Here is a 15,051-nt window from a genome sequence, read left to right as displayed (position 1 = left end):
ATCAAAGGGTGATGTAGAGTTTAACCTTTGACCCCACCTGTAGTCAGTCACACAAAAGTAAGACTGAGACTGAGAAACCACGGCATCGAACATAGTTGGCGGACTTACTTGGACTCTGTAGAGAAGTGCCTCGGGCTTTTTTTTTGGAGAAAAGCTCCGTTGGTGGCGTGGAGCGATGCGGAGACTGAGGATGGCTTCGTGTTTTTCTCCTTGCCGTTTCCACGCCATTGTCGGCACGTCCATCACAATCAAAGCCTCCTCATTGTTATGACACGGAGATGAATAATGGATTCGTGCTCAGTCAAGCGTCCTGCGGTGCTGGAGTGTGACTGCACTGCGCTGCAAGTATGACATCAATGTTACAACAGCTTGTTCATGTTTGTTTACAATTACTGTACAACAACACTATTTGTGCAATGCACACAAAAACGCTAACACTCTTTTTATACCCGATTATTTTTAACCAGTTCCACTGACGGACAAGTGGTTAGCACGCAGGTCTCACAGCTAGAACACCCCGAGTTCGATTCCACCCTCGGCCATGTCTGTGTGGAGTTTGCACGTTCTCCCCGTGCATGCGTGGGTTTCCTTCCACATTCCAAAAACATGCTAGGTTAATTAGCGACTCTAAATTGTCCATAGGTATGAATGTGAGTGTGAATGGTTGTTTGTCTATATGTGCCCTGTGATTGGCTGCATGGCCACCAGTCCAATGTGTACCCCGCCTCTCGCCCGAAGACAGCTGGGATAGACTCCAGCACCCCACGCAACACTTGTGAGGATAAGCAGTAGAAAATGAATGAATGAATGAACATACAGGCTGCACGGCGGACAAGTGGTTAGGGTGTAGGCCACACAGCGAGGAAACCCGAGTTCAATTCTACCATCGGCCATCTCTGTGTGGAGTTTGCATGTTCTCCCCGTGCATGCGTGGGTTTTCTCCGGGTACTCCGGTTTCCTCCCACATTCCAAAAACATGCTAAGTTAATTAGCGACTCCAAATTGTCCATAGGTATGAATGTGAGTGTGAATGGTTGTTTGTCTTTACGTGCCCTGGGAATGGCTGGCGACCAGTCCAGGGTGTACCCCGCCTCTCACTCGAAGTCGCGGGGGTGCTGGAGCCTATCCCAGCTGTCTTCAGGCGAGAGGCGGGGTACACCCTGGACTGGTCGCCAGCCAATCACAGGGCACATATAGACAAACAACCATTCACACTCACATTCATACCTATGGACAATTTGGAGTCGCTAATTAACCTAGCATGTTTTTGGAATGTGGGAAGAAACCGGAGTACCCGGAGAAAAAAAACCCACGCATGCACGGGGAGAACATAAAAACTCCACACAGAGACAGCCGAGGGTGGAATTGAACCCTGGTCTCCTAGCTGTGAGGTCTGCTCGCTAACCACTAGACCGCCGTGCCGCCCTTATTTGGGTTGGGATTTTCAAAGAACTTTTAATAATAATAATAATGTAATTTCTGTCATGAATGCATCATTCATACAACAACACAAAGTGGACTAAAGGCAGGTTAGAGTAGTCCGGGATTGATTCCACTCCAAACACTGTATGTCTGCATTTCATTTGGGAATGTTCAACAAGGAAAGGTGCCTTGTAAATATTTGCTGGATCAATGGCGTCGTAATGAGTACGCGTTAATCACTTCCCCGTCAATAAACTGTAGGAGATGTGAATGCTGCTCTTTTTTCAAGCAGATTAACCCTCCTGTGTCGCAGGAGCTGGAGGAGCGATTTACAAGACTACATTCTGTAACGTGAGGGGGGGGGGGCTGAGTCAAGACTTAGACCCCCCGAGTTAAACTTCGCAGCGGGATCTATTTGGCTTGCTTCTACTCTGACAGCGGCTCCCAGGGTCCGTCTATATGAGGGTTATATTCACAAAGCGCCAAAGGAATGTGTGTGGGGGGAGGGGGGGGGCAGATTTAAGGGGCCGTGATATATCTTTTTACCGTGTCATTTCATCAACAGCTATATATTTCATTTTTAGTGCTCTGGTCTCGGGTTCAATTCCATTTGGCTTCAGACAAAAAGAACCTCAGTCCGCACTATTATTGAATGAGGAAGGCTGCAAATGATGTCGACCAGCGGTCTCAAACACGCGGCCCGCGGGCCAAATGTGGCCCGCAGGACACTAGTTTGAGGCCCCCCGCCTTGATATGAAAGTTTAATGTTAGTGCGGCCCCGCGCAAGTTTGATATGGATGCTGTATGGTATCATGTACCCAGAAAAAATTATTACGTTTGATTAATGTTCATGTTAAAGGTTAAATAACTGTTCATAGTTATCCTCCCTATCCGTGTGGAAGTGGTAAGTTTTTGGCTATTTAAGTTTAAAGGAAATAACTTGAAGGCTACCGTTTAGGTCGCTAGCTCTCTAGTTTGCGAGTTAGCATGTGTCTCGAAACCCTGCAGTTGCACAATATGTTGTAAATCAGGGGTCTCAAACACGCGGCCCGCGGGACACTAGTTTGAGGCCCCCCTCCTTGATATGAAAGTTTAATGTTAGTGCAGCCCGCGCAAGTTTGATATGGATGCTGTATGGTATCATGTACCCAGAAAAAAATATTACGTTTGATTAATGTTCATGTTAAAGGTTAAATAACTGTTAATAGTTATCCTCCCTATCCGTGTGGAAGTGGTACGTTTTTGGCTATTTAAGTTTAAAAGGAAATAACTTGAAGGCTACCGTTTAGGTCGCTAGCTCTCTAGTTTGCGAGTTAGCATGTGTCTCAAGACCCTGCAGTTGCACAATATGTTGTAAATCAGGGGTCTCAAACACGCGGCCCGCAAGACACTAGTTTGAGGCCCCCCGCCTTGATATGAAAGTTTGATGTTAGTGCGGCCCGCGCAAGTTTGATATGGATGCTGTATGGTATCATGTACCCAGAAAAAATTATTACGTTTGATTAATGTTCATGTTAAAGGTTAAATAACTGTTAATAGTTATCCTCCCTATCCGTGTGGAAGTGGTAAGTTTTTGGCTATTTAAGTTTAAAGGAAATAACTTGAAGGCTACCGTTTCGGTCGGAAGCTCTCCAGTTTGCGAGTTAGCATGTGTCTCAAGACCCTGCAGTTGCGCAATATGTTGTAAATAAAAAAAGTATAAATGTGACTATAGTCGTGTTTTGTCATGTCTACAGGGCTCTAATAATGCTTTGTTCATTTTAATCTGAAAAAAATGATGTCTACCCACCAACTATATATGGTTTCTTAAGTTTTTATTATTTGTCGTTTTATTATTATTATATTATTATATTTATTTATTACTGATTGATTGATTTTCTTTATTCTTGATTTGTTTATTTATTTTTCATCTTATTTTGTGCAGAAAAATAAAAATTAAGATATTTGAGAACAGTGGAATGTTCTATCAGAGCTTTTATTGTAGAAAATCGGAACCAAAGCACTGAAAAAGTTTGTATATTTTTCTGTTTTTAATAAATGCGTTTTTTTTTTTTTTTGGAAAACCTGATGCGACCCAGCCTTGCCCAGACCCTAGCTCCAGTGGCCCCCAGGTAAATTGAGTTTGAGACCCCTGATGTATTTATTAAGGGTGGGCGGGTCTAACTATCAATACTATTGATAACAAAGGTAATATCGGTATTGGATCAATACTAGCATTATGAGATTAACTTTTTTTCAGTTGTAATCAATGTTTATTTTCACAAATATCTGTGTTTTTATCTCGAGAACCCAAAGGTAGCCATGCTGCAGCAGCAGTAAATCCAGTAAATCCAACCTTACTGGATGCATTTGCTGCCATTCCAGCGCCTGCAGCGACAACTCAAGCCTATAGCTGCCGAGTTACTATGGCAACGACAGCTAAAATGCCAGAAAAGCGACAAGCTGGGATCAAAGGTCACACGGCGGACACCCGACACTACAACTCACAGGGAAGGCACATCTGTGCACAATGTAGATAAAGATATAATGTATACTTGTCATGATTGGGTTTGACTGATGTTTGTTTATTGAGACATATCATAAATAATGCAATGATTTAGTCATGCTGATGAAGGCTAAGATGTTTACAAGTATGGGGTTGTAATAATCCTCCTGGACTGGATAGAAAAATATGATTTTTAAAACACTTTACTTCCAAGTTGTTATTTGTTACAGGGTTTAAACCACTGTTGAATAAAACTAAAATAAAGTAAAACTACTCAGTCATTCTAACAGGAAAGTTTTTGCAGAGCACTACTGTCGCCCTAGTCGAGAATTAGTAAGCATGTGTGTGTAAAAATACATATTGACCTTGGTTGTAGTTTTGTTTGCATTAAATTCATTTGTGCATGGTGTTGATGTTTAATTAATTGCATTAATCACATTGTACCAAGCAGCCAGACCCTTTATAACATCGCTGAAATGTCCATTTCTGGTTCTGTGGTTGTCATCACACTTTCTAGCGTGACTTGAAATATGAGTTTCAGGACACGGAGGAAAAGATCACCTTTCCACCTTCAATAAAGACATTTATTAAGTGTGTGTCATTTAAAATCCATCCTGCAATGAGAACCGAACTTGACCAGTATTGTATAGCTACCAATTGATTCACGTATGGAAGCTTGAGAATGTGAGAATTCCCTCTGAGAATGAATGTGATCAATATTTTTTTTTCTACAGAGAATAGTACTCTCATATCATTCATCTTCCTTTGGAGGCTTGTCATGAAAAACACTTTTAATCACATCCCTTGGGCTTCCCTAGTGGAATTTCACTGCGAATGGCTGAAAATCGGAAAATACAGTACATACTTCTATATTATATACTTATATAACATATATATATATATATACTTATATTTCTCAAGATTTATTGCAACTATCTACAATATCTCCCTAGCGATCTTTTCATGTATTATCCAACCATTGAAGTGATGATTCGGTCAGACATTGCCCTCTAGTGGTTGCTCTTAAAACCGGTGGAGGAAATATTCTAAATAAGTGGGAAGCGACGTAGTTCTACATTGGCCAATTAGAAGCGTTCTACTTTCCAATTGGCTGTGATTGAGCTGTCAATCAAAAAGCTTACCGGCTTGTCCTCTCGGGGGTCTTCAGAGATGTTTTGGCGGTTGAAGAGTGCACATCGTTCCTCTGTTGTAACGCATCTGGCGACAAAAGGGAGGCGTTGAGAATTACATAAAAATATGAATATTAGTAATAATATAAAATAAAAATAAAAAATTATTGTTATATAAATGCAATATCGGTTGTGTGTGTCATAGCCAGGTGACACCCATGGGTGGCGGAGCTACTTCCGGATCAGCGACCTGCCACTGCGTGACCGAGACGGACTGCCCTCTGATTGGTCGACTGCCGTGCGCGTGCACGACTGCCTCCTCCCGGTTTTCCTGGCATGACCTTTTCCCTTGGCAACCACTTCCTTCCTCCGAGCATCCAACGGCCATCTTTAATCGCACTAAAAAAAAGTTATTCTTCTCATGGAAACGCGCCAGAGTGGCTAGCTTGGCTACTCGAAGCCGAACAGAGGAGAACGCCGCGTGTGGGTGACTTATTTCCGGACACGAACCCCCGAACAGAACCGAAGCGGACTAACGCGTTAGCACGGAAAGCGTACGTTCATGTTTTCACCACGAGTCAACCCCGAAGACATAAACGTTGCTAACACGACACTAGCATGTTTGTATGCTAGTGTGTTGTTTTCCGGGGTAGGAAAACGCCATAATCCTGCAGGTGGCGCCGATGTCGGCGTGAAGGGCACATTAGAATCGCCTGTAAACAACACTTCCATTGTGTGTCGTCTTGTTGCAGACAGGATGCGGAAGAAGCAGACCGTCAAGCAGAGGAAAACCGAAGAGACTCCCGATGTTGTGCAGGAGTTTGTGGTGGAGAAAATCACTCGACGTAGAATCGCCAATGGGAAAGTGGAGTACTTCCTTAAGTGGAAAGGCTTCACCGAGTGAGTAAAAGTCAAGCATTCAGGCAAAACCAACAATGTACTATTTATTACAGGTTATTACTATTTATTACTGTTACTCGTATGGGGTGTTTGATCCCTCTAGACCCCGAGTATTACTTCTCTATAACGCATATATACAATAAGAGTCATCTTTTCCCCAACCTTACCACGTGACTCAATAGTGACACTGTCACTCAAAGGATTTAAATATTAAAGAACACAATGTGAAGGTACTTTAATACTTTCCCCAGCTCTAATGCTGACTGATTGCAAAATAGTGGGATTTTTCTGTGCATCTATGGCATAATCATGGACAAAAAATACAAATACTGTAATACTGCATATAGAGGATATGAATGAATGTAGTAGACATTAAAAACAAATCCAAAAAACAAATAAGGAACTTTCCCACTTTTGGACAGATTTAGTAGATACACACAATTAAATGTACACAAGTACACACAATCTATACTGCAAAACCACTGATCAAGCTCTGCAACCATTCTGTCCAGTGAACAGTGATCAATTATATAATAATCATTATTATATTAATAATTAGCCTCTTATTACTATCATCATGATTATTCTTCTGATTAGTAGGCTAGTATTAGCCTGCTTTTGCCCTATTATATGAAATTTGTCAGAGATTTTTTTTGTAAAAAAAAATACAAAAAAATTTTAAAAATCTCTAAAAAAATTTTATAAAAATCTATAAAATATTTACAAACATCTATAAAAAATAAAAAATTATTTAGGGGGGCTGAGGAACATTTTAAAATAGGCTTAATGATGCCACTATTGCTATATGAAGCATAGTGATCGCATCACTTAGCATGAAAGGAAATGTCAATGTCACATGACTTACCTATTATCACTGTGTGTAAATGCGCTCCATCTCTCCTTTTGTTTATTGTGGTTACAGTGCAGACAACACATGGGAGCCTGAAGACAACCTGGACTGTCCGGAACTGATCGAGGACTTCCTGAGAAACCGTTTCTCAGAAGACAATGAGGAAGAAGAGCAGGAGTTTGTTCCTAAAGAGGAAATGAGAGAGGAGATGGAATTTGTGAGTGAGCGGACGACAAAATACCTTAATTTAGGTTCCCATTATCAAATCTACAAAAATTACATATTAACATAATGTACAACAAGACCCACACACCCTCATCCTGTGTGTGAGTGACAGGAAGAAAAGCTCTATATATTTTTGGTCTTAAATTAGGAAAATTCAGCAACCGCTCTATATACGAGTACATGTGTACTGATGGTACTTTTCTCCCGGTCACAGAGGCACAATCAGGACTGCGGTGGCGACATTGTGGGTGATCCAGATTCACCCACCGACTACAGCGCTTACCCCCAGCCTGAATGCATCATCGGCTCCGCAGACAGAAAGGGAGAGCTCATGTTTTTAGTCAAATGGTAACTTCACTGCTTCCTCCTTTTAAGGGGAATTTGGTGTCGCTTTGATGAAGCAAAGAATTTGACGTTTTAATACATATTATTATATTATTTTCTTCCACAGGAAGAACTCTGGCGACGTCGCACTGCTGTCGGCCCACGAGGCGAGCGCCAGGTGTCCTCAAGCGGTGATTGAATTCTACGAGCAGAAGCTGACCTGGCACTGCGGCGGCGACGACGAGCAGTGACGTGTGCGATCACGTTGGCCGAGGTGAACGTACGTCTTACCTCCTTTTTGAGCGCCGTCGCTCAGCTGCTGTCAAGATGGAGAATGATGCTGACGAACCTGTAGCCTTTTTTTTACATCATCATGTAGCACACAATCACTGTGGACTGCGTCTTTATCAGTAGTTATTTCACTATTTACTCCTTTTTTTTTACCGTTTTCCTCCTCCGGTGTGCGGGTTGTAGCACAATTTAGCATTACTAACATCCCTGCACCTTCAGGTATGGGTGCAAGAAGTGTTACGCAATACCAGTACATGCAGCAGTGTAAATACTACAATTCCTGTGGTAGCTGTACGCCACAATACTGATATGCGTAATATGACATATCTCCTGTGGTGTTGTGTTCATGATCGGGGGGAAAAAATCAGATACAGATATCAACCAATATCACATTTTAATGCTGATATTTAATAATTACATATATTATTATAATATATAATAATTATATATATATATATAATATTTATATTATTATATTTAATAATATAATTATTAAATATAATAATTATTAAATGTCAGCAGTGTTGTTGTGTTCATGATCAGGGGAAAAAATCAGATACCGATATCAACCAATTACATATATAATTATATATATTATTATAATAATATATATATTATAATATATATATAATATAATTATTATATATTTATATAATATAATTATTAAATATAATAATTAAAAAATCAGCTGTGGTGTGTTCATGATCGGGGAAAAAAATCAGATACAGATAAACCAATATCACATTTTAATGCTGATATTTAATAATTACATATATAATTATAATATATAATTATATATAATTGTTTTTTATTATATTTAATACAAATATAATAATTATTATTAAATATCAGCAGTGGTGTTGTGTTCATGATCGGGGGAAAAAAATCAGATACAGATGTCAACCAATATCGCATTTTAATTCTGATATTTAATAATTATATATAAATATAATAGTATATATTATATATAATTATGTCTATTATATTTAATAATAATATGATTATTAAATATAATAATAATTATTAAATATCAGCATTCAAATGCAATATTGGTTGATATCTGTATCTGATTTTTTTTCCCCACGATCATGAACACAACACCCCAGGAGATATGGAGATCCCTAAATAACACATGGAATCGGAGGCACTGTCTCACCTTTAGCCTGGTTGTCATGCTCCCGTCTGCTGTAGCACCTCCTCCGCCTCCTCCTCCGCCTCCTCCTCCTCCTCCTCCCTCTAAATTACTACAGACTTAGGATGAAAAAACAGCCTATTTTGGAGAGAAAAAACATGAATGGGTGAGTTTTCCCAAAAGTATTTACAAAGTGCTAAATGAAGGGGTCCACTGTACAAGAAAAGCTTTTTGACTTTTTTCTGCATTAAAATATTTCATATTCGAGTTAATACAGTACTGTATGATGCTGTATTTAGGGTATTATGAGTTATATTTGAATCTCACCTTTGTGCCCCTGACTGCTTTGTGTGTGTGTTTTATATGTACTTGTTTTATTTACTTTTACAGGCTACATTAATCATTCAAGCACTTCAAGATTAATATTAATATTTACCATATAGTAGTATACGGTAAATTAAACCACACTGTGGGCAGTTGAGGAATGAAGTAGCGTCGCAGCGTCAAATTTGAAGTACTTGAGTATATGTATTTAGTTACTTCATTAGTTGTGTGTGGCGTTTCAAATTGTAGCCCAGCATATTGTTTTTTTTTTTGTTGCCATTTTTGAAGATATTGACATTAAAACTGAACAAAAGAAAAAAAAATCATGCACGCTGTTTGAAAAGATGTTAATGTAGCACTTTAGATGTTATCAGCTGTCGGTTCTTCCTCACGTGGAAGGGACGTATCCTGTTATGGGATGGGCGCTCGACCTTAAACCTCCTAATAAAAACACACCTCCTGGACTACTGAGCGGCTGTTTACTGTACTCGTGCGTAGACACTGTAGAGATATGTGAATAAAGCCGTTATTGTGCAACCTTTTACTCTTGACCGTGTATTCTTTTCTCCCCACGTTCCCGAGCACGAGCTTGGGAAAAGCTGACAAAGCCGTTCGTGAGCGGTTAGATAGCACTACGGACGTTAAGAGGCTATTTTGCTTACTTTATTTTGAGTAGCGGGAACTTAACTTTGCTTTTACTTTTGTTTCGTCTCCTCTGTAATGACAAAATGTTATATACACTTGCAGAACAAATGAAAGCTCCACATTGGCAAACTACACTCAACAATTTGATGCAAGACTTGGAGGGGCAAATAGGAGGAGCCACAGGGGAGTCTTGTGACTATATTTTGAAACCTTTGCACCTTTTTTTTTTTTTGCACTTATAGTAAATAAAAGGCTCCAGTCTATTGTAAAGTGTAGCACAATCAGCCACGTTAGAGAAACAGAAAGCTGGCATACGAGGGAAGGATCTGGCATCCTGGTGACATTTAACTGTGACCTTCTGGGCTTGAGCAATAAACAATCTGGATTTTCCAGATATATTTTTTTTTTCTGTCGTCACTTCTCCTTATGTTTTTTTTTTTTTTTTTTTTAAAGAAGGCTTCCTGTTTTCTTCAGTTTTGACAGCAGCTTCAGTCCTCCATGCAGCAAGTCATCAGTGTGTGGGTTCGAGACCCGCGCATCCAGAAGAACGACTATTGGCATGCATACATGGACTATGAAATTTGTTTGCACGTGAGTAAAGCGCTTTAAAATAATAGCCTAAAAAAAAAATAGCGTCAGAACAGAAACTTTTTTATAGTACAGAAGTACAAAACGTGGTGACAAAGCGTTTAATAGCCAATACAAGCCGGTACCTTCAAAAATACTAAAAGGCTGGTCATCCGAAGGCATCAACATTTTAGCAGTTTTGTTATTTGCACTAGGAAAAAAGTTAGGACTTGAAATACGTTTAATAATATATTTTAAATATTTTTAAAAATATTTTTAAAAATATTTTTTTCAAATAATTAATTCCTTGAATTATTAGCACCAAACGTTCACCAGCTATTTTGCGTCATATGTTTTAATTTGAGGTACCTGTGCACTATACACTGTGGTGGCCATGCAGCCAATCACAGGGCACATATAGACAAACAACCATTCACACTCACATTCATACCTATGGACAATTTGGAGTCGCTAATTAACCTAGCATGTTTTTGGAATGTGGGAGGAAACCGGAGTACCCGGGAAAAAAAAAAAACACGCATGCACGGGGAGAACATGCAAACTCCACACAGAGATGGCCGAGGGTGGAATTGAACTCCGGTTTCCTAGCTGTGAGGTCTGCGTGCTATTCACTCGCACACCGTGCAGTCTAAAATTTGTTTTCATTCATTTTCTACCGCTTTTCCTCACAAGGGTCACGGGGGTGCTGGAGCCTATCCCAGCTGTTTTCGGGCGAGAGGCGGGGTACACCCTGTACTGGTGGCCATGCAGCCAATCACAGGGCACATATAGACAAACAACCATTCACACTCACATTCATAACTATGGACAATTTGGAGTCGCTAATTAACCTAGCATGTTTTTGGACCACTCGACCGCCGTGCAGCCTAGATACGACCAGTTCTGGAAAATGAAATAAATACATTTGTAAAAGGTGCAGATTCTGGAAGATCTGGAAAGCCTTTGTGTGTAGCTGCTCTATAGGAGTCCACAACTCAATACAAAGGGCCAAAAATTAGCATAATAGGTCCCCTAGATCACAAAGCTGAGCACGCATGCACGGGGAGAACATGCAAACTCCACACAGAGATGGCCGAGGGTGGAATTGAACCCCGGTTTTCTAGCTGTGAGGCGTGCGTGCTAACCACTCAACCATCGTGCAGTCTAAAATTTGTTTTAATATATGAAATGTTTCAGAATTTTTCTATTTTTGTTACCGCTGTTAATTCCTAAGCTTCCTTGAGCAGCTATAAAATTGACTTCTTGACGTCTTTTAGACAGACAGTGTGTTCTTCACCAAGAAGATATCAAGAGTACGACGGAGGTTCAGCGAGTTTGTGTGGCTCAGACAAAGACTGCAAGCCAACTCCATGCTGATGTGAGTGGAAACAGTGAAAAATTGTCAGTTTTTCATGCTCTCTGCGCTCATTTTTAATTGTCTCAAACAGGGCGCAGCTACCGAACCTACCACCAAAGAACCCCTTCTTCAGCTTGAACAACGCCCAACAGATCTCAGAGCGCATGACGGGTCTCCAGAGGTTCTTGGAACAGTGAGTAAGACTCACAGACGAATAAGCTGAATGTTTTCCATTGGTTCATGTTTTACCATCCCGCCATCCAGGATCCTGCAGAGTCCCCTGCTGCTGTCTGACAGCTGCTTGCACCTTTTCCTGCAGTCCCAGCTCAGCGTGGCCAAGATGGAGGACTGTGCCGCGGGAAGGACACATTACTCCGTGGCCCAGGCGGTCCAGTGCTGCGGCCTCAGGAGGTTTCTATCACAAGAGGCCCTGCAGAAGGACTTCAGCATGTCTGCTGACTCAGATTCAGACAGGTATCGCTCCAATGTACTTTGGTCACACTCCACAGCGCTCCTTTTTCCACTTGCAGGTTGAAACATTTCCACTTCTCCCATCTGGGGATTTTTGTGGCTCAGATTTTTGTTCTCCGTGAAGCTAGAGTGGAATCTCCAATTTTAAACACAATTTTTTCCAGGATGTTGGTCAACCTCAGTAGATTTTTTTATGTAGAATCTATTTCCCCATATGGTGTAAAATAACCGAAATAGAAGTCATCTGTTCCAGAGTCAAACAGTTTCCATCATAAAACATTTCAAAAACTAGTAAGGGGGCGGCACGGTGGTCAAGTGGTTAGCGCGCAGACCTCAAAGCTAGGAGACCAGGGTTCAATTCCACCCTCGGACATCTCTGTGTGGAGTTTGCATGTTCTCCCACATTCCAAAAACATGCTAGGTTAATTGGCGACTCCAAATTGTCCATAGGTATGAATGTGAGTGTGAATGGTTGTTTGTCTATATGTGCCCTGTGATTGGCTGGCCACCAGTCCAGGGTGTACCCCGCCTTTCGCCGCAAGACAGCTGGGATAGGCTACAGCACCCCCCGCAACCCTTATGAGGAAAAAGCGGTAGAAAATGAATGAATGAATGTTCCAGAGTCCTGTACGGTGGAGGAGTGGTTAGCACGCAGACCTCACAGCTAGGAGACCCAAGTTCAATTCCACCCTCCACACAGAGATGGAGTTTGCATGCGTGGGTTTTCTCCGGGTACTCCGGTTTCCTCCCACATTCCAAAAACATGCTAGGTTAATTAGCGACTCCAAATTGTCCATAGGTATGAATGTGAGTGTGAATGGTTGTTTGTCTATATGTGCCCTGTGATTGGCTGGCCACCAGTCCAGGGTGTACTGGGATAGGCTCCAGCATCCCCGCGACCCTTGTGAGGAAAAAGCGGTAGAATATGAATGAATTAATGAACATACAAGTAAGGTTATATTTTTCGGCCCTTTGTATTGAGTCATCGACTCCTATAGAGCAGCTACACACAATAACCAACACACAAAGCTTTATAGTTCTAACCTAATTTCCACTATCTAAAAAATTGAAGTGTAGTCTTACCTGTTTATGCTTCCAGCTCCGAGTGCAGAGATGCGGGACGCCATATAACCAAAGCCTCATCGGATCACTTGGGAACCAAGCACGAGGAGAGCGTCTGCCCGTCATCATCACGAGTGGAACTGTAGGGAGAATTTAGGAAACTGTTACCCAGTGAACTTTATACTGTATTGTAGTATTGTTATTCCTGTGTAAAGCATGCAAAGTCAAATGTAATAAGAATCAGTGCCTGCATATACTGTATGTGTAATGTGTTCCCTTTGAAAGCAAGGGTGTCCAAAGTCTGGTCCAGGGGCCCCTGAAATGAATAATGAGATATAATATTAAATATTACAGTCATTTGCTGTGTGTCACCTGTAACACAAAACTAAAACCTGGACTGTGCTCCCATGTCAAGGCACCAGGGTTGTAAAATCTGTGATTGATCGTCTTTCTCACATTATTTCCTGTGGGTATACAACTCGTTCACCTTCGTAAACTGCCTTCTCCTCCAATTAAGGATCAATATTTGCACATGCACTCAACCCCCCCGATGAATAGCTATAACAGGGTCAAGACATCGTCCGAGGGGATGGCGACGTGACGCAGAAGCATAATAAAGACTTGACTTGTGGCTGGCTGAGATATATTGGTTTATATTTGATTGGTTTTAGCATCTTTGCACTTGTATTCTTCACATATTTTATACTAAAATATTTAGTATAAAAAAAGTGTGAAAAAATTCCCCAAAAGTCCCAACAGGGGGAAGTTTAAAAGTGAGGCCGAAGCCCTGGAGCCCCGAGTCGGCTTGAAAATGGGGGAAAATGCCGCTAGAAGCTCCAGTAGAGTACCCTATGTATAAAGAAAAGTGTGGAAAAAATGACAAAGTCCCAACGGGGGAAATTTAAAAGTGTATCCGACAGGCCTGGAACCCGGAGGCGGCTTGAAAATGGGGGAAAATGTATGCTGTAGCCAGTAGGTGGCAGTGTTGTAACAGCTATCTAATGGCCATACTGTAATAGACAGACAGACTTTCTTTATTGTCATTGCACAATAACACAGCAGTAAAATAATAAATAATAAATAATAAACAATAAACAATAAACAATAAACAATAAACAATAAACAAATAATAAATAATAAATAATAAATATTTAAATAAGATTAAGATATGCCTTTATTCGTCCCTCAGTGGGAAAATTTGTATGAGCGAGAGCTGCTGTCGCAAGCTGCCACCAGAGCATCGCCAGATAAATAATAAATAATAAATAATAAATAATAAATAATAAATAATAAATAATAAATAATAAATAATAAATAATAAATAATAAATAATAAATAATAAATAATAAATAATAAATAATAAATAATAAATAATAAATAATAAATAATAAATAATAAATAAATTACATCAAATATGAACAATGTACAGCGTAAACAGTCATTTGTACAAATAATTTAGATAAACCAATGTAGCCTACATTACACAGTCAAGTGACTGTCTTTATTAATAAGGTGTGGGACGCTTGTCGTGTAATAAAGTCTCTGCTGAATTATTATTATTTTTTAACACGTCTTCAAAGGCCAGGATCAAGACTGGCCTGCGGCTCCACCGACAAGTCACCTCCCGCTACCTGTCTCCTCTAAACATTTGCATGAACCCCCCCCTAATCTCCTCTCTTTGCTGTGCATGCATGTGAGTGCTTGCAGGTGCTCATGCAGAGGTAATGGCCACTAAACAGAATGACAGCGCTGTGACATATCTGTACAGATAATGACATGAGCTCATTATGCATTCAGAGCAGGAGGAGACACAAAGGAAGCGGAGTGGGTGGACAGCTATGGCATCGTCACCTCAAAAACTCAAAT

At 40.5% G+C, this 15,051-nt stretch overlaps 3 protein-coding genes across 7 annotated transcripts in view; 2 read left to right on the top strand and 1 right to left on the bottom strand.

Moving 5' to 3' along the window:
- Positions 1–6,993, bottom strand: part of spmip4 (sperm microtubule inner protein 4) — a 43,024-nt gene extending 36,031 nt beyond the window's left edge. The window contains exons 1-3 of one of the 2 annotated variants that reach the window (XM_078797614.1): positions 6,803–6,993; positions 5,050–5,125; positions 109–339 (exon numbers count right to left, since the gene is read on the bottom strand). The gene's annotated coding sequence lies outside the window, so the exon portion shown is untranslated. The remainder of the gene's footprint in view (positions 1–108; positions 340–5,049; positions 5,126–6,802) is intronic. The other variant, XM_078797615.1, reaches the window with a different exon arrangement.
- On the top strand, positions 5,360–8,192 carry cbx3b (chromobox homolog 3b). 4 transcript variants are annotated; one of them, XM_058083537.2, is made up of 5 exons: positions 5,360–5,591; positions 5,794–5,937; positions 6,860–7,010; positions 7,227–7,360; positions 7,464–8,192. In XM_058083537.2, exons 1-5 carry the CDS (start codon positions 5,374–5,376, stop codon positions 7,585–7,587), a joined length of 771 nt encoding a protein of 256 aa, XP_057939520.2. In that variant the 5' UTR covers positions 5,360–5,373; the 3' UTR covers positions 7,588–8,192. The 4 variants fall into 4 exon arrangements, with proteins under 4 accessions (XP_057939520.2, XP_078653744.1, XP_057939519.2 ...); XM_078797618.1 differs by having other exon boundaries at positions 5,365–5,591; positions 6,860–7,004; XM_058083536.2 differs by having other exon boundaries at positions 5,453–5,591; positions 5,790–5,937.
- A 1,770-nt stretch (positions 8,193–9,962) lies between these two features.
- snx10b (sorting nexin 10b) lies at positions 9,963–14,200 on the top strand. Its single transcript, XM_058083535.2, has 5 exons — positions 9,963–10,319; positions 11,573–11,673; positions 11,744–11,845; positions 11,917–12,126; positions 13,223–14,200. Exons 1-5 carry the CDS (start codon positions 10,227–10,229, stop codon positions 13,329–13,331), a joined length of 615 nt encoding a protein of 204 aa, XP_057939518.2. The 5' UTR covers positions 9,963–10,226; the 3' UTR covers positions 13,332–14,200.
- The last annotated feature ends 851 nt before the right edge of the window (positions 14,201–15,051 follow it).

Source organism: Doryrhamphus excisus, linkage group LG17 (assembly GCF_037039965.1).
Source record: "Doryrhamphus excisus strain RoL-2023G ecotype Guam linkage group LG17, RoL_Dexc_Guam_v1.1, whole genome shotgun sequence".
NCBI classification, from domain to species: domain Eukaryota; kingdom Metazoa; phylum Chordata; class Actinopteri; order Syngnathiformes; family Syngnathidae; genus Doryrhamphus; species Doryrhamphus excisus.
Note: the sequence above shows the minus strand (reverse complement) of the source record. Positions and strands in the feature narration are given on the sequence as shown.

Coding starts and splice junctions, on each gene's coding strand:
- cbx3b (XM_058083537.2), top strand. CDS start 5,374: ATGACCTTTTCCCTTGGCAACCACTTCCTTCCTCCGAGCATCCAACGG. Junction 5,938..6,859: donor AAGTGGAAAGGCTTCACCGA/GTGAGTAAAAGT, acceptor TTGTGGTTACAG/TGCAGACAACACATGGGAGC. Junction 7,361..7,463: donor CTCATGTTTTTAGTCAAATG/GTAACTTCACTG, acceptor TTTCTTCCACAG/GAAGAACTCTGGCGACGTCG.
- snx10b (XM_058083535.2), top strand. CDS start 10,227: ATGCAGCAAGTCATCAGTGTGTGGGTTCGAGACCCGCGCATCCAGAAG. Junction 11,674..11,743: donor CAAGCCAACTCCATGCTGAT/GTGAGTGGAAAC, acceptor TGTCTCAAACAG/GGCGCAGCTACCGAACCTAC. Junction 11,846..11,916: donor CTCCAGAGGTTCTTGGAACA/GTGAGTAAGACT, acceptor CCCGCCATCCAG/GATCCTGCAGAGTCCCCTGC.